Source organism: Podarcis filfolensis, assembly GCF_964270895.1.
Source record: "Podarcis filfolensis genome assembly, chromosome: 4".
Taxonomy (NCBI): Eukaryota; Metazoa; Chordata; class Lepidosauria; order Squamata; family Lacertidae; genus Podarcis; species Podarcis filfolensis.
Window position 1 is genome coordinate 32,559,822 of NC_139607.1, and position 18,671 is coordinate 32,578,492.

The following is an 18,671-nucleotide window of genomic DNA, read 5'->3' on the forward strand; positions in this document are numbered from 1 at the left end:
TTGTTAGGAATAGCTCAGGACTCCATGGCTACCTTGAAAGCAATGAGACTATACTAAAGTTAGTTGGGCTCTAGTGACATGATGGCCTATAACACTTGATTTAGTGTTCTCACCAGTGTGGTGTAGTGGTTCAGAGCGATAGACTTGTAATCTGGGGAACCGGGTTCGCGTCTCCGCTCCTCCACATGCAGCTGCTGGGTGACCTTGGGCCAGTCACACTTCTTTGAAGTCTCTCAGCCCCACTCACCTCACAGAGTGTTTGTTGTGGGGGAGGAAGGGAAAGGAGAATGTTAGCCGCTTTGAGACTCCTTAAGCTAGTGATAAAGCGAGATATCAAATCCAAACTCTTCTTCTTCTTCTTCTTCCTCAGCCAGCTGAAATGCGAGTGGGTGGGGGGACATATTCACAATTTTTTTTTCACTGATAAATTACTATTTGGTAAGATTTAGAGACATAGCACCTTCAAACCTCTACAGAAGAGGACCAGTTAGGCTGCTGTTCTCCCAGAGGCAAATTGACAGTCTCTTGGTGACCTTTGGGAGAATTTCCAGCTGGCACAGTTGTCACTCCTGATGAAGTCCTGATTGATCAATGGGTTAAGGAAATGATGATCAAAGACCAACTCCCACTGACTAGATGCCAACCTGCTTCCTAGGGAGCTTGGCATGATAAAGCAGCTGGGATCATAGCTGTCAACTTTTCCCTTTTCTTGCGAGGAATCCTATTCGGGAATAAGGGAATTTCCCTTAAAAAAGGGAAAAGTTGCCAGCTATGGCTGGGATGGTGCAAAGATGGAGGAAAACTCCAACTGAGCATGGGTTAGAACTAAGGGCTACTAATTTTGCTACCTCCTTCCATTCTTTGGTAACCATTACAGTTATCTAACTCTTAGACATAGGGCTGTCTTTGAAGCATTTGATGCAGAATCAAAGGGCCAGATTATTAACTGAGACTTGCTGATCTGACCACAACATTCCAAGCGCTTAAAAATCTGGCGTCTAGGTCTTTTTCCGGGTTCGATTCAGAGTGCAGGCATTGACTTACAAAAGCCTTCAATGGTCAGGCTATCCAAAGATCCGCCTTTTTCCATATCAACCTGACCATATGCTATAATTTTCAACAGAAGCTTTCCTGTGTGCCATCAGGCATTAGGCAGATGGCAACTGGAGACTGGACCTTGCAGCAGTGACATTTAGGTTTTGGAACTCCCTCCTCAGAAAGATTTGTGCGCTGCCTTCTCTTTTATATTTCTGGTGCCAAATAACATCAATATCATTCAGGTGAGAATTTGGGGAGGAAGGAGTTTGACATTTCATCATTTTATTGCTTCAGTTTAAACTTTAAGCTGTCTTTTATTTTTGATGTTTTAGTTTGATTTCTTGGGTAAGGGATAAAACATTAAATACATTGCATATTGGCAGAAAAGGCAAAGGTCATACAGAGGAGCTGAACCAGGTGCTAAACCGAGGGCCATTTGATTTTCTGCCAAGCACCAAAGTCACATGGCTAGCTCCTATGCCTCTGCTATTGGAGGGGAATTCTCTAGTTTCATAAGCTATGATGTAATTAATCATATAAATACAATACAGTGGTACCTCTAGTTATGAACTTAATTCATTCCGGAGATCCATTCTTAACCTGAAACTGTTCTTAACTAGAGGCGTGCTTTCACTAATGGGGCCTCTTGCTGCTGCTGCAACGCCGGCACATGATTTCCGTTCTCATCCTGGGGCAAAGTTCTCAACTTGAGGTAACTCTTCCAGGTTAGCGGAGTTTGTAACCTGAAGTGTTTGTAACCTGAGGCATTTGTAACTCGAGGTACCACTGTATAGCATTTCTAAAACATATAATGCATTAAAAGATAGACAAGTTAAAACACAATATATATATTTTTACATGCAGTTTTCTTTGCCCCGTTACTTAATTTCAAAAAATCTTTTAGTTTTATCCTCTTTGAATTGGAATGCATGCTTCATTCCCCTTCTCTGCCTGCTCCCTCGTTCTCTTTAGTTGGGATATAAAGAACCACACAACCATCACCCAGGAAGGTTTCTTTGGCTTGTAATTGTCAAACAGCAACTATGACATCTCAAAACTTGTTCCATAGCAAACCAGTTAACCTGCTTTCAGTCTATTCAGTTGTGCACATTTGCAAGCTACTTGGAACGCCTTCGCTCTCTTACGTCATTTGAGTCTCTATGTAACAAATCAAAATATGGCAAAAAAGGAGCTGCGTCTTTAATCTATAGCATTCTTTTAGAACAATATGCAGGTGATACAGGAGGTCTCTGGACAGTATGGAAAAGAAACTTAGGGATCATAATTGCAGATAATAAATGGCAATCAATTTGGCACAACCCGTCCCTACAAACAATCTCTGCTCGTTTGCAGGAGGCTTCTCTCAAAATTATATTTTGCTGGCACTGGAATCCATCACGTCTAGCCAAAATAAACACTACCATCTCTCCCCTATGCTGGAACAGCTGCAGAGAGATAGGCTCATATTTTCATGCACGTTGGTATACTCCTTTTGGGAAAAGGTGTTCCAGATTATTTTCAAAATTGCTCATCAATCCCTTCCACCCAATTCAGCTCTTGCCTCATTATTCTTAGACTCAAACTTAAACAATACCCTCAAATGCAGAGAATTAGTATTTTTTCTATTATCAGCAGCCCAATTAAGAATTCTGGAAACAACCTACAGAAATCCTCATTGAAACCTGCGTAAATAATATTTGGAATGCGGTTCTGTCAGAAGGCCTTACTCGCCATAGAAGAGTAATTAAAGGCACTTCAGAGATAGACACTTTTGGCAAGACCTGGCTTCCATTCTTTTACTTTATAAATGAAACAGAATATACTTTTATTCTGCCCATAACACAAGAATCTCTGTAGAGAGGATACTTGAATTGACAATGCATAAATAAACATATTGCTTGTGTACTGTGTACAGCATATGAAACTTAATAAGAACGTACCACTGGACATTCTCCAAGTTACTGCAGTTTTATATGTTGTTCTTGTATTTTACATGAAAATCATTAAAAATTATTTGGATTACAAAAAAACAACCAACCACTTATGCATTTAAGGTGCGTTTCAAAAACCAATTTGTGGGGAAACATTCCATTGCGTGTATGCAACACAAAACAGCCAGCTTTCAGAACGATCCCATTCTCTTTTTTTGCTCTGCTAATGATTAGTTGTACTGCTTGGTTTATGTCACTAGGTGTCAGTGTAGTACTGTATGCACAGCTAAGAGCACAATATCACTAAAGGTCAAAATAACAAGTGAGGCCCTTTGAAAACAACTGGATTTTCATTAATTTCCTGTTCCCTATGGCTGTAATCAAACTGCTTGATCAAACTGCGAGAGGCAGTGGAGGACAGAAGTGCCTGGCGTGCTCTGGTCCATGGGGTCACAAAGAGTCGGATACGACTAAACGACTAAACAACAACAACATGGCTGTAATCCTGTGTTTCCTTAAGTGTCTGTGTTCCCTTAAGTGTCCCATTAGCCCTGTTGGACACAGTGAGATTTGCTTTTGAGTAAACAAACATAAGCTGGACTGTGCTGCAAGGGATTTTTTTTCCCCTGGCTCTGTGGAACATGACTATATTTCTTCAATAAAAACAAGCAATTAGACTTATAGCCTTTTCCCTAAAAAAGAGAGAATATTTCCAAGTGTGGTAGGATTTTCAGTGAGCCACGTTGTGTGAGTTTAATGCAAAATATATCATGGTATAGAAAAGAGAAGCGAAATAAATGGAAGAGAAGATAAAGAAATGTCAACTAATATAGTTGTGCTTTTTTTAAAGAAGTCAGCAACCAGTCATGCATTTTAAATAGGGATTCAAATATGAATGCCAGTGAGGTGTATAAAAGCAGATAATCTATATTTTCAAATGCTCTTTGTGCTTAGAAATGCCCGTGGAATACAGCACTTTTGATGAACTGAATTGCACCTGATTATTTTCTATTTATATCCCATTTTGATGCCTCAAGGCGGTAGCTATCAAAGGCACTCCAGAACAATGAAAAAGAACAACAAGGTGGTGTGTGGGTTGTGGGTGGACTTGAAATAATTGGAAACCCAGTCACTCTGGATGCCCTGGTTTATTCGGGGGGTGGGGTAGGATGGTTGAAGGCAAAAGCGAAAAGCCACAATGCACAAGAAAAACATCACCCACATTGCTTGGGACCCTGGCCTTTGACTTAGGAACTTAATGTATCAGGCATGCCAGACACTCCAAAAGCCACAAAATGGTTTATATAAATGAAACGCAATGTGGTGTACACCGTAGGAAAAATGTGAAAGGCACTGTGTGACATCTGACAGTGTCAGAGTGTTGTGCAATGAACCTTCTAATGCAAGCAAGACTTCATTCTCTCCTGCTCCCTTCCATCTCTGCTGCATCTCCTCACACCCCCAAAATCTCCCCAAGAGCAGAAGCGGGGGCTGCAGAAAAGAGGAGAGGAAAGGGAAATCCCATCACGTCCATGTTAGATATTGCCCATTAAGAGTAATTTATCAGCTTAAGTTCATAAAATAAGATTCAAGTAATTGCAGAACATGGAGAGCTCTAACAGCAAATTGTAAAGAAGAAGAAGAAACCATGTATATTTCAAAAGGGCGTTTTATTAGATTATACAGAAATTTCATGAGACAAAATTCATGAGGTAAGACTTGATTAATTGTAAAATGTGGAGACAAATGAAACAAAAATAAATTTATAAGGTGTTAGGGAAGTTATCACAACACACAAGAGAAGATTTGGTTAATGATTAATCCACAAGTAGGGAAAACGTAATTCAGCAGGGCATGATGAGGCAAGGTGCGATCGATTATTAAATTTAGGTACCAATGATACTTACAAAATAAAACTAAACCTCTTCTTACAGCCACGTAATAGAATCAAATTGTAAAATTCACATGGAAAAGCTTGGCCAATTTAGATAATTATTAATGTAGGTATTAAGCACATTTGGGAATATAAATAGAAATAGCTATTAAAATGAATTAATACTTTAAGAGAATGAATGAATTTCTGGTCATATAAACGGTAACTTTATTATTAACTTAATGTAGGTCCAGAGATCTGGGTGAGCAACAAGTGTGTTTGCATTCTGCCAATTGAAAAAGACCTATAGGGCAATCCAATTCCCCTTTTGTGTCTCTCTTGAAGGTGTGGGGGTTGGATGGGCTAAAGCTGTCCTGGTTAGCATCCTCCTGGTCACCTGCAGAAATATGTCAGCTGGTGCTCAGTTTCCCCTACTGTCCACCCTAAACGGGCAGATGGAAATACAGCTGGTGGTATTTTGATTGATTGATCCATTGATTAACCCATTGATATCAGGGACATCTTCCCAATAGTGGGTCCTGAACCCCTGGACTACCTGGCAGCAAGCCAATATGTCAAGTCCAAAGTTCAAATCCACACAAGCAAAGTCCAAAGGGTCAGGAAACTCTGTCCAGGGTCAATCCAAGTAGTGTAGCAGTCAGGACACAGTCCAGAATCAAACCCAAAGCACAGTTTGGGCCCAGGAACATCCAAGCAAAGGTCAATCAACATGGGCAGCTGAGCAGACACAGCAAGCCAGCTCTGCTTCCCTCTGCAAATCCCTTTGCAGGCTGATTGCAGCACCTGGACATAACGAGGCAGGTGGCCCTCCCCTGTTCTGAGCTGAGGAATCACACACCTCCTCCCAGAGCTAGTGAGCCCCACCTGGCCAGCTAGGAAGCTGGGCTGTGGGCCCTGGCCTGCCTCAGCCTCCTAGAGCTCCCATCTTGCTGCTCCCTACACCTCAAAGCCCACCATGTTCATGGAGACAGACCCCCCCGGCTCTGCTGATGGGTCCTGTGCATTGACTCCCAGCCCCTCGCTATCCTCCGTCACCCTGTGAGTATTTCCTTCCCCCTCCCCTGCCTGTCCTGGTGTGTCCAGTTCCAGCTATACCCCTCGCCGGGATCCTCTTCCACCCCGCCATCATCCTGCTGTGGTTGCTAACAGAAGCCTTTCAATGGGTATTTGATCCTTAGCTGACCCAGTTGTTCTCACTGGGCCCAATGTGGGTCTGATTACTGTGCCAGAATAAGGCTGGTGCAAAGAGAAGCCTGCCTTGCCATTTCAGCAGGGCTCAGGATGCAACAGCATCTCCACAACTCAGTGAAGCCCCTGCAGATTGTGTGTGTGTGTGTGTGTGTGTGTGTGTGTGTGTGTTTGTGTGTGTATTGCTCCCTTATTTATTTGTCCATGTATTCATGGGCTTGTAGTATTTTTAATACCAGTTCTACTGTTCTGTGGATATTACAGTTATATGTTTTTATTGAATTTTATTATGTATGTGGGTTGTTGGGGTTTTTGTGTGACTGGTAGTACATCACTTTGGGCAAGATAAAGTGACTATCAAATTCAATAAATAAATAAAAATATTACTCTTATGGAGAACCACCTTATAAGTTGGTTCAGTGCCCATTCTGCTGCCCGGCTGCATTAACCTGGCATGCCCAACTTTTGATCCTCACTGGTCATTTGATTTCAGAACAATGTGGCTAAACTCACAAACTGAATGTCAGGTCACACATTGACCTGGTATGTGTGTTCTACATTTGATGTAGAAGCCTAGGTACTGGATCCATCCTGTAGGAAAAAATGAGGTCAGTGAGACCCTTTTCCTTCCCATGGAAGGACTCAGTGCATAGCCTAACCCATAGGATCCAAGTAGTCTTGCATAATGTAGCAAATTCCAACACTTCAATTTGTTGTTGTTGTTTAGTCGTGTCTGACTCTTCGTGACCCCATGGACCAGAGCACGCCAGGCACTCCTGTCTTCCACTGCCTCCCGCAGTTTGGTCAAACTCATGTTTGTAGCTTTGAGAACACTGCCCAACCATGTCATCCTCTGTCGTCCCCTTCTCCTTGTGCCCTCCATCTTTCCCAACATCAGGGTCTTTTCCGGGGAGTCTTCTCTTCTCATGAGGTGGCCAAAGTATTGGAGCCTCAGCTTCAGGATCTGTCCTTCCAGTGAGCACTCAGAGCAAATTCCAACACTTCAATATACCATTATTTTAATCACATAGGTGCTGGTGGTATTTTTTCTTCTTCTAATACTTTTTATAAGATATCCATGCTACTGCTATCCATCCAATAGCTTTTTTTGTCCTTTAGTACCTATGTATCCCAAATATCCCAACATCATATCTTGCTAGTACTTCCTCACCACCAGACACCCCTGTCCTTTTCACATTTCCAATAATTAGTGTTATATACTCTAGATAGTCTTAGAGGACTTGCATAGCATCTTACCCACAGTTTTAATGAATTACCAGTTAGGACTAATGATGCTGTAGTGCTTGTTTGCATATGTCCAGGTGTATTTTCATACAGAACCCAGAATTGGTTCTCCAATTAAAACAGAATAACAGCTTTTAGAGAAAGCCAGTACTGCTTTATTTGATGTGTAAAGGAGATTCATATGTGTGTGTTATACAGGAGGTATTTCAGGGAAGCCCTATTGACTTACATCTGAGTAAACAGGATCAGACTAATTGTTTACATCTGATTCTGGTTTAAAATCTGAAATAAAACTGATATAATTTAAATAGCAGGCATTATAATGTGGTTTAGCTTTATTGCCATGTTTGTCATTCTATTGCACACCAAAGATCTACTCTATAAATGTGTTTATGCATACTCTTACATAGTATGTCAGTTTCACATCATCAGTATTGCTATATTCCACCTCTTCAACAACAACAGAACTGTGGAGAAATAGAAAGTGCATCCTTTTACAATATGGCGATTACGTTCAATTTAGCTGCTGCTAATAAATCCAATATAAATTCTCCATCTGGTTTTTGAATAGCTTCTTTTAGATATCCTAGTAGGATGACCTTGATACATCTAAATCAGGCATGCCCCTAATGTGATTAAAGATTGTTTTCCATAATTTAATCTTGGGACAAGTCCAAAATCTCAGCATTAATGATGTTACGTTCCGGATGAGAATCATGTCCCAAGTTAGATATATCTTTTCATCTGCAAGAAGTCGGGCTCCTGTGCCGCTGAGATTGGAGCTAGCAGGTTTTCTTTAGCTGTACCAAAATATGTCACCAGTAAGATATTTGAAGTGCCAACATCTCCCCCCCCAACCCCCTGAAGTATAATAATGCAATGTCTGAAGAAGGAAGAAATAACCTTTCACAAGGCCATAAAACTGGCTCAAAGTGGGTCATGCGCTGGACATTCTCTGACCATTAGTGAGTGTACAGAAGGAGCCCAAGGACAAAACTCTGAAAAGCCCTTGCAGACAGAACCGTCAACGGAAACACTAAAATCTCAGTAGGAAGATACAAATGAATGCAATCCAGGAGAGGACCCCAGGAACCAGGACTAAAACAAGAAGAACAGGATGAGTGACTGTCAAAGGAAGCAGAAAGGCTTAAAAAGAATAAGAATGGAATAAAACCCTTGATTCTTTTTGCCAAGGAAAGATAATTAGAAACTGTATTAAGCTTCTGCTTCATGGAGAAGAAGGCTAAAGCAGATTGAAAAGGGTCATGACTAAGTTAAGTAAGAAATTTGAGATAACAATGATTTATTATTACTATGACTGTTATCATTTAATATCATATAATTGTTTCAGGGATTCTCTTCTAGATCAGATTCATTTTTATCTGTTTACTAGGGGCTGGATCCCCACGCACTCCACTCAACCCCCTGCCACTCACATAACACACAACCCCCATAGAGTTCCCCCTTCCCACCCCATGCATCTACTAAGATTTCTTTTCACCTCCCCAATCCCATTTCTGCAGCTCCTTCTCTCTTCTGTTCCACAGCCCCTCTTTGCATCAGATTTCACCGTCATCCCCATAAACTCCTACATCTTCCTCCTCGCACCCATTCCACCCACTTATGAAGCTAACATCCCCTCCTCTTCTGTACACCCTTCTTAATGCACTTTTTCGGAAAGCAATTTCCCAAATTGAACGCATTTCTGTATGTTATTTTCATTTCTATGCACACTTTCCATTAGTATATGCACTTTTGTACATATTACTTGGCTGGAGAACTGCATTGTAAAATTCAGAGAAGTGTGAATATTGAAGGATGGCTGTGTTTTACTTGAATCATGGAATCATAACTTGGATCATTGTATCATGGAGTTGGAAGGGATTGTGAGGAGGATCTCATCCTACCCCATGCAATGCAGGAACCTTTCGTCCAACATGGGGATCAAACCCACAGCCTTGAGATTAAGAGTCTCAAGCTCTACCAACTGAGCTGTGTGTTTTGCTTCATGCTTTGTTCCAGAAACTGTGAACTTGGCAAGTTCCCATTTAAATGCTAACTGAATCAAATTTATCCCTCCTCTGTACATGGCATATTAGGGTGAGTTATACTGTTAGAGGGACCAGTGCCGGATTTGTGGTCCAAACCACTGAGCCTTGGGCTTGCTGCTGAAAAGGTTGGCAGTTCGATTCCCCATGACGGGGTGAGCTCCCGTTGCTCAGTCCCAGCTCCTGCCAACCTAGCAGTTTGAAAGCATGCCAAAAAGTGCAAGTAGATAAATAGGTACCACTCTGGTGGGAAGGTAAACAGCGTTTCCATGAGCTGCTCTGGTGTTGCTGTTCCGTTGTGCCAGAAGCGGCTTAGTCATGCTGGCCACATGACCTGGAAAAACTGTCTGTGGAGTGGGCAAGCACCAGCTCCCTCAGCCTGTAAAGTGAGATGAGCGCCGCAACCCCAGAGTTGTTCGTGACTGGACTTAACTGTCAGGGGTCCCTTTACCTTTGTACTGTTAGAACATTGGCTCATCTAGCTCAGCATTGTGTACTCTGACTGACAGCAGCACAATAGGATCTCCAGCAGATCTCTTTTCATCATCCACTGAACTTCAGAGCTCCTTCATGCAAAGCATCTACTCTGTTGCTGAGCGAAGGCTCCCCTGCCCCCGCCAAAGCAGTGCCTTTGAGAACTAACAGGTCACCATTGTGACTCTACTAACTCCTGGAAGTACTGCACAGTTGACTCCCTACCCCTTTCTTCTTTCCCACAGGCTTTCCAAGGAGCCCCCCGTCACTCATTGACTCACAATGTGGCCTTTGAATTGTCCCCTCTTATGCAGGCCACAGAGCATCCAAGGTGGGAATGCAGGGAGATGTAAGGCACTCAGCAGGCCAAGGCACTCAGTGGAGACCAATGGTTATGTTCATTATTTTATGTGCTTTGGTGATTACAAATATGTACATCATCATATTGCAATTTTAGATGAAATCTCCCCTTTTTTTAAAAAAAACCCATTAGGCATCTTTCTACCCCTGTGGGCTTTCCATTAAACAGAACAGATATGCCAAAGTCCTAATCATTTTCGATATGTAATCTATTAAATGCGGTGCAAAAGAATTCAAACAGGAAAGCGAAATACTGTCAAATCCAGGGAGGCTGCTGTAGATTTGTGCTGGCGCACATGGAGGCAGAATTTATCCCCTTGATTTACAGCTACAAGATTTGTGCTTAGTGGAAATTGTCAGATGTATTTTGCCAGCTCTCCAAATAACCAGGATAACCTTTATTCATGTTTTCATTAGTTTCATCAATGGCCTTCTTAATTAGAAACAGGATGCTTGGATATTACAACGTATGTGACAAACAACTAGACAGCTCTAAACGTTTGTCATTTGGTGCTACCAGATGTCAGCCTGGCAGTGTTGAAATTTGGACACATTTCCTCCCCCCCCCCCTTCTTTCATGGAAAATAACCACCCTGCGTTAAGAACTGTTTCAAAGAGGTTGATTTGAGAAGGCAGATATCTCTGCTGACATCCTTTAATCATTCTTCCACCTATGATATACATGTAAATGTTATGGTTGCTGACAGCACTCTCAAACTATTTTTGTCTGATCCCTCTGACAAAGAAACACTGGAGAGCTAGAGATCCATTTACAATCTGACTGACAGATTTGAGAAGAGCTACCATGAACATTATTCTACCTGCCCACCAGGCAATATGACTGTGAGGAATGACCTCTGTCTCATGACAGAAGGCTCCAGACCCATGACTAAAATAAAGCCTTTAAAAATATGCATTTTTGACTATTCTATTGTGTCGCTCGACTGAATGGATGGGGAATCTATGACCTTCCAGTTGTTGCTAGACTGCAACTCCCGTTGTTCATGACCACTTGCCAAACTGGCAAGGGCTGTTGGGAGTTGGTGCACCTCTGCCCAGCTGGAACATTTGATAGAACTAATCATTTGTATGTCTATTTTCCTTAAGTAATTACATGCTCACCTTTCTTACACTATACTCTTTGTTTGGCACATGTGAAGGAGTAGAAGTTCTAATTGGGGTGGAGAACTGGTGAACCCCTAGATGTTGCTGGAATCCAACTCCCAGCCATCTTAGGAAGAATGGTCAATGACAGGAATGATGGGAGTTGTAGCTCAGCAACGTCTGGGTGTTTGTGTCACAAGTTAGCCACCCAGTTCTAGATCATTTCAATATGACATGACTCTGGCCTTCCCATAGGCATCTGGGTAGAAACTCTGGAAAAGCAGGATGCTTGGCTAGATAGCTTTTTGTTCTGATCTAGCAGGGCTTTTCTTTTATTTAAAGAATGCATCAAAACTGATTTTCCACTGTGGTACCTCTCTAGTACTCTGCAGAGGGATTCCACCTGCAAGCAAATAGTTCTAGCCAGTGTGGTGTAGTGGTTAAGAGCGGTAGACTCGTAATCTGGTGAACCAGGTTCACGTCTCCGTTCCTCCACATGCAGCTGCTGGGTGACCTTGGGTTAGTCACACTTCTCTGAAGTCTCACCTCACAGAGTGTTTTTTGTGGAGGAGGAAGGGAAAGGAGAATGTTAGCCGCTTTGAGACTCTTTCAGGTAGTGATAAAGCGGGATATCAAATCCAAACTCCTCCTCCTCTTCTTCTTCTTCTGCAGTGACATATGCAAGTTCCAGGGAAACCATGTATTACCTTGTATTGTCGTCTACAAGTTTCACTGATTGCATGTTTATAGAAGGGTCCTGGACCAAGAATCATGGTATACAATTGCATAGCTAAACCTTCCTAATAGGGAGGATTAGCAATGAGACAAGGAGCCAGTGCCAAGTGTAATCAAATGCATGGTTTATTGCAGAAATAGAAATGTCAAGTAATAGCTTTCAGACTGGTCCAACAGCTTCTGGATAAATCCACAGAAGGCAGAGAGAATTGGGGCAGATAGGTTGGGCAGGAACAATGTGCTGAGCATAGAATTATAGAGTTGGAAGGGATACCAAGGGCCATCTAGTCCAACCCCCTGCAAGGAATCAACGAAGAGGATGATACCTAAAAAAAGGGAGGGCAGAGCAGTAGGCACCAAATTAGAAGGAGGGGGCTAAATTAGTGGTAGGGAACCTATGGCCTGTGGGCCTCAATGGGCTTCCCTTTGGTCCATTAACCATTTAGTCCATCAGTCACTGTGTCCTCCAGAAGCTGTTGGACACCAGCTTGCACCAGTTGCAGCCAGCCTGCCCAATGGTCAGGGCAGATGATGGAAGTTGAAGTCCAGCAACATCAGGAAAGCACCACATTGGCTACCCCTGCTCTCAAGCAGAAATGCCATGTTTTTCAGTTTTCCTCTAGCCTCTTTTCCATCTTCCAAACCCTGGGGCTCAATCCAAAGTTGAGAAGGAAGGCACAGCCATTTCCTCCTTCCCTTCTGTATAGTCTGAGGAGAAGATGCAGGATTTTGTGTCATGCCCATCCACTGGGAGAGTGATCGAAAACTCCAGGGACACAGTGTGGAGGCCTTGTCTTTCCACTTTCAACATGTGAAGAGAGCAGGGCTCATTGAGGCATGCCTTCTTTTGCCTCCTATTGTAAGTTCTTTTGCCTCCTATTGCCTCCTATTGTAAGTTCTTTTGCCTCCTATTGTAAGTTCTTCAAGGTGTTCTTGACAACACAACAGGTGTCATAAAGTTCACACTGCCCCAGTTCAAGAGGAACAGATTCGGAGATTCACAGACTCTTTGATTGTGATCTGCCTACGTTGTGCTGCCCTCTGCTCCCCCCACCCCCCGGTCCATGCAATACTTCTTAAAATTACACCTATTATGGATTTCTAGAGGTCCCTCAATTATTTCATTTTGCAACTTCTCCTCTTAAGAGGAGCAGCAGGAAGATTGCCATTTGTTTTCAGTTGCGTTACAATCAGGGTTACATTGATTAATCAGTCGTATTTGTTCTGATTTCCGTTTTTGATTGCTGAAGCCAGGGCTTCAGTTCATCTGAGGCTATTCTTTGGGTTCAGCGTGAGTTTCTGGATTTAATTAACTCTCCCAAATTGTCCCAGAACAGTCTTTATTCAACTCTACAGATGAGAACAACTTGAATCTGGCTACTGGATTATTATTATTTTAAAACCCTTCAGTTAGTTTTTACTTATTCCCCCCCGCCCCAATATATGACTTGTCAGCAATTACATAAAGTTTTAGAAAGACTGAAATTCATCCATGTCCACCCTACATTTAGTCTGAATTCAAATTTCTAACTTTTAATTAGATGGCCAAAAGGCTTGCATGGAAAAATATTTCTACACTGTATTGTATCATTATAAATTAAAGGATATTTCAGATTCTTGGTTCCATTCTTCTTGTTATTTTTTAAACTGACCGGCAATGTCAAGTTTTAGAAATACGCACAAGTTCAAACTGCAGAAGATGGGGGAGAAATGTCATACCCAATTGGCAGCGAAGTGAACCCTGGTCTATTTGTGTTTCTTCTGCCTCTCAGGAGCTCACCATTTTATGCTCCCAGCAACCCTCTGGGATAGGTTAAGCTAAGAAATAGCAACCTGCCCAAGGCTATCCACTGATCTCTGTGACATGAATAAACAGGAATCTGAACCCATGTCTTCACGGTTGAAATCCAACACTTTCCCACATTTGAGATTTTATATTTCACTACTACAGTCCCCATGAAATCATTTCATTCACTACTGTAATTAATGCTAGTCATGTAAATCTAACCAATGGGATTTACAGAGAGAAATATTTGAAAGCTCCCCCCCCCATCATTTATGTTTTATGTGCCTGCAAGATCATTAGTATTTTGAACTACGCAAGGATTATTCAAGCATCTTGGGATGTGTGTACATCACCACAGGTACAAATGAGGAATGCAAGAATTGCCATGCTGAATCATCTAGCATTCCCACTCCCCATGGCTAGCCAAGGAAGCTCAAAAGCAGGGCAAGAGAGAGAAAACCTGTTTGTCCCTGGTCGCTGGTATTCAGAACATGCCCCATTCTGAACATGGAGGCTCCTTGCATAGCCACTCTTTCTAATCAAGAGGGACGCGGATGGCGCTGTGGTCTAAACCACTGAGCCTCCTGGGCTTGCCAATCAGAAGGTTGGTGGTTCGGTGATGGGGTGAGCTCCCATTGCTCTGTCCCAACTCCTGCCAACCTGGCAGTTCAAAAGCACGCCAGTGCAAGCAGATAAATAGGTACCACTGTGGCGGGAAGGTAAACGGTGTTTCTGTGTGCTCTGGTTTCTGTCATTGTGTTCCGTTGTGCCAGAATCAGTTTAGTCATGCTGGCCACATGACCCAGAAAGCTGTCTGCAGACAAACATCAGCTCCCTCGGCCTGAAAGCGAGTAGGTAGGGGTATTTCTACAAGGCTGCCCTTTTTCAATCAGCCTCTGATTTACCTTGGGGGTGTCCCGGAAGCCATTTGATGGCTTCTAAAGTGGGGGGTGTTACTATAAGACGAGACCACACCGGGTTTATGAAACAGGGACAAATAGATCAAGTGTCCACCCCATTCCCCAGCCCCAAAATACTATAGGAAAATGGGGGGCATTCTGTTTCAGCCCTTATGTGGAGGTGTCCATGGTAGTCTATTTCTGTATATGCACTCTACATTTAAAGCACATTTAAAACACACACACACACCCAAATTTCCTGGAAACTTTAATTTTTAAGGGTGCTTGGAATTGTACAGCTGTGTGAGGTAAACTCCAGTCTGCAAGATTTTTTGGTTGTTTGTGTACTTTGAATGTATGGTGTATTCACAGCCTGTGTGGCTAGTGATACTATATATATAGTTTAGTCACTAGGTGGCGCTGGATTTAGTTGTGTCTAGGCAGAGGCAGAAGTATCCAATTACTGTTCTTTTATTGTTTTATTTCTAACATTTGCATAGTGCCTTTCACCACCGAATGGTCACAAAGCAGTTTCCAATTATGCTCAGTAAAGCAAGCTATCAGTCAACGTAGCACGGTATTTTAAACTCTACAACGCAAACAAATTACTGTAGATTCCACAAATAGTCACAACATTTCACCACAGCAAACAACCATCTGAAACAGAAACGATGAAGTTCATGTTTAACTTTCCGATTGGTATGTCCTCTTAGCTTTCCATGATACAATGTCTCTTTTGATCCCTGGCAGATTGAGTCAGTTTCAGGGTCTTCCATCCAGAGGGTGGGAGCAGGAGGAGCTGCAGATGGACTAAGGGACTGGCTGATGGTGAGGAGGCCAACCCACAAAAGGAGCCCCCTCCACTGAGTTATGGAGTTCTACGCTCCAAATGTAGCTCCAGAGAGGAAGAAAGGAGGACTTACAGAGTCCTGTACGTCAGAATATACACAATGTGCATTCATTCCCAAGCTGTTGCTTAAAAAGAGAGAGAGGATTTTAGAAGAGTTCTTGGAGGGGGGAGGAAATGGTCTGTGCTGTGCTCTTGTTTCAAAACGGATTTGAGATGGGAAGGCTATAATTACAGAAATGTTAAACATGATGCCCTGTGTTGTCTCCAGGGCACTATTAAATGCTGCTTTTTTTCTTTCTTTCTTTCACAGTGAAACCAACTGTCATTGATGTTGACATTTATGTTAATAGCATTGGCCCCGTGTCATCAATAAATATGGTAAGTGTCTTCCAGTCAATGATTTTATTGGCATCGCTGCTCATGCCATCCGCATCTGATCCCCTTAATTTTTACTAAAACATGAGACGAGGTGAAGTGTTATGGTTGCTCTTGTCGCTGTATTTTCTGATCTGGTTCTGCTTTCCTGACAATTCTTTGTCCCTTTATTGAGGGAGGCCAGGACGGTGCAGGCAGGAGAGAGCTGGTGCTCAGCCGTATCATGCTGTGATCTGTCTGCCACAGAAAAAAACACTCTTAAAATGATGCATATTCCGTTTATCTTTGGGAAATATGCTTGCCCCGACATTGCAAGCAACGGTGAAACAATGCTGACCGCAGAAAATGTGGCGATGTAAACTAACCCTGCACTCCTATGCCTGTGTCTACTCAGAAGTAAGTCCTGCTACTCTTGGTGGGGTTTACTACTGGGTAATTGCACCTAAATAAATTGCAGTCATGTGTTTTGCCATTGAAAGACTGGTCTGATATCTTTTGGAAGTCTGCATGTCAACATGGTGGACTCACTGCAACCAAGGCATTGACTGCTGAACTGTCTCCAAGTTTGTGGGAGTCCAGGATATTGTAAGGGAACATCTGCTCCCCCATAAAGAGGCTGTGACACAGATGGAAACTGATGTTGTGTGACTCATCATCCATCAGTGGTAGGTAGTGGCCATTGGAACCGGTACTGAGGAAGGCAAAGGAGTCCAACAGGAGGTGTACCCAAAGCCTACAATAAATTTTGATGCGGGTGGCGCTGTGGTCTAAACCACTGAGCCACTTGGGCTTGCCAATCAGAAGGTCAGCAGTTTGAAGCCCCACGATGGGGTGAGCTCCCGTTGCTCTGTCCCAGCTCCTGCCAACGTAGCAGTTCGAAAGCGCACCAGTGCAAGTAGATAAATAGGTAGCACTGCTGTGGGAAGGTAAATGGTGTTTCCCTGTGCTCTGGTTTCTGTCATGGTGTTCCATTGTGCCAGAAGCAGTTTAGTCATGACCTGGAAAGCTGTCTGTGGACAAACACCGGCTCCCTTGGCCTAAAAGAGGGATGAGCATTGCAACCCCATGGTCACCTTTGACTTAACCATCCAGGGGTCCTTTACCTTACTACAATCAATGGAGCCAACTAATTCTCATTATCTCTCCATCTTCCTCACTGTTGAGTGTCCAAAAGGCAATATGATAGGCGGAAGGAGATTGTGTCTAGCACTGCCTCCTGGACAAGTAGTAAGAAGCAGGCTGGGGCCAGGGGGTTGGCTGGGGGCAGATTGAGGTTGGTGAGGCAGTGCCTCATTAACCTTTGAAAACTAGCCTCCATTGCTCACCATACTGCAGTCACGATGCTGACTAGAAGGACGGGGACCTTCTTTTCATGGCTTTGTAATTCCCGACTCCTAAAGATTTTTCACACTTGGCCCCCTCTTGGACTTTTGGAGTTTTCTCAATCCTTTTTATTCTTCTGCTGCTGTAACTTGGTGAGATTGTAGTTCATTTATGAGCGCTTTCGTTGTTTTGAATTTAAGTGCATTGTAGATTGCTTTAATGTAAAGTATGCTACCTTGTTGTGAGTCTTTTAGAAATTCACAAATAAGTGCACTAAAGATGCTATCCTCTATGCACTTAGCCTGGGAGGAAGACAAATTGAAATTGTTGGGGCTCACTTCTAAGTAGACATGCACAGGATCACACTTTAACAATAATGTTTGGGTTTCTTTAAAGCACTTTTTAAATGCATAACTCTTATCGGCAAGGCAAAAATACATTTGTACTTAAAACCACATTTGTTCCCATCCAGTGAACTTGGCAGTGCCATTTTATAACACAATGAATATCTCTCTGAGCTATCTGTAGAGTGCATATGCACAGTTAACTAACACTTAATGGTTTGTGGTGCACAGGCAAAGCTTTAGTTGCAGGAGGCTATGCAATAAATTATGTGAATGAATCTGCTGGACTACAGTGTACATGATTTAATTCTGTTTTTAGCAGTGATTCTGGCCATAAAGGACATTTGGAGCTGAACTCAGAAGAAATTAGGGATGTAGTCTTATACATACTTATTTGGGAGTAATTATCACTGGGAGTAAATCCCAGTCACAGTGGGGGTTACTTTGCGGTAGGGTTGTGCTAGTAATTCTGCTTCCTTATTTTTATTAAGATACAAAATATCATGATGGTACAACAATTTAGCTTAGGCTAAATTACTCTTTCTTAAGACTTATTTCTTCTTCCGTGTAACAATGCTCTTTGCTGTGATGTTCAGCTCTTTTGGAATGTTTGGCTTAATCTTACTCACAATGGAAACTTTTAATGGCAATAATTTTATTGGGAAACAGCAGCTACCAAATTCTAAATAATGACCCTGATCCAGAGAGAAATGTTGATACTTAAATGCAATTGAAATTAATGAAATCGTATTTGCTACTGGCTTGTTCTGTTGATTGCTGTAGGACTTCAAGTAATTTTCTTTGAATCGAGGTTAATTAAAATCTGTTTTCTTTGCTTATTGAAAGGTTGGGGTCCCCCCCCCAAAGATTTTGGTGTCTGTGTGTGAGAGAGAGGGATGCTTTGTTTATCAAGGTGGCATCTGTGTGTGTCCATTAGTGGAGGGAAAATGGGGGGGGGGTGAAGGCTAATCAATTCAAATACTCATATGTTGCCAGGATTCAATGAGTGTTGAATTTGGGTCGCTACAAGACTAGGAGTTCTTTCCTTAATTTCGCACTAGCTGGGGTAAACACAGG

The 18,671-nt window shown here is 42.5% G+C and overlaps 1 protein-coding gene across 2 annotated transcripts in view; it reads left to right on the forward strand.

Annotated features, from left to right (window-relative positions):
- GABRG3 (gamma-aminobutyric acid type A receptor subunit gamma3) overlaps window positions 1–18,671 on the forward strand; it is a 282,951-nt gene that overhangs the window by 17,719 nt on the left and 246,561 nt on the right. For both annotated transcript variants that reach the window (XM_083610825.1, XM_083610824.1), the window contains exon 3: window positions 15,863–15,930. In XM_083610825.1, coding sequence (XP_083466951.1) covers window positions 15,863–15,930 — 68 coding nt within the window. The remainder of the gene's footprint in view (window positions 1–15,862; window positions 15,931–18,671) is intronic.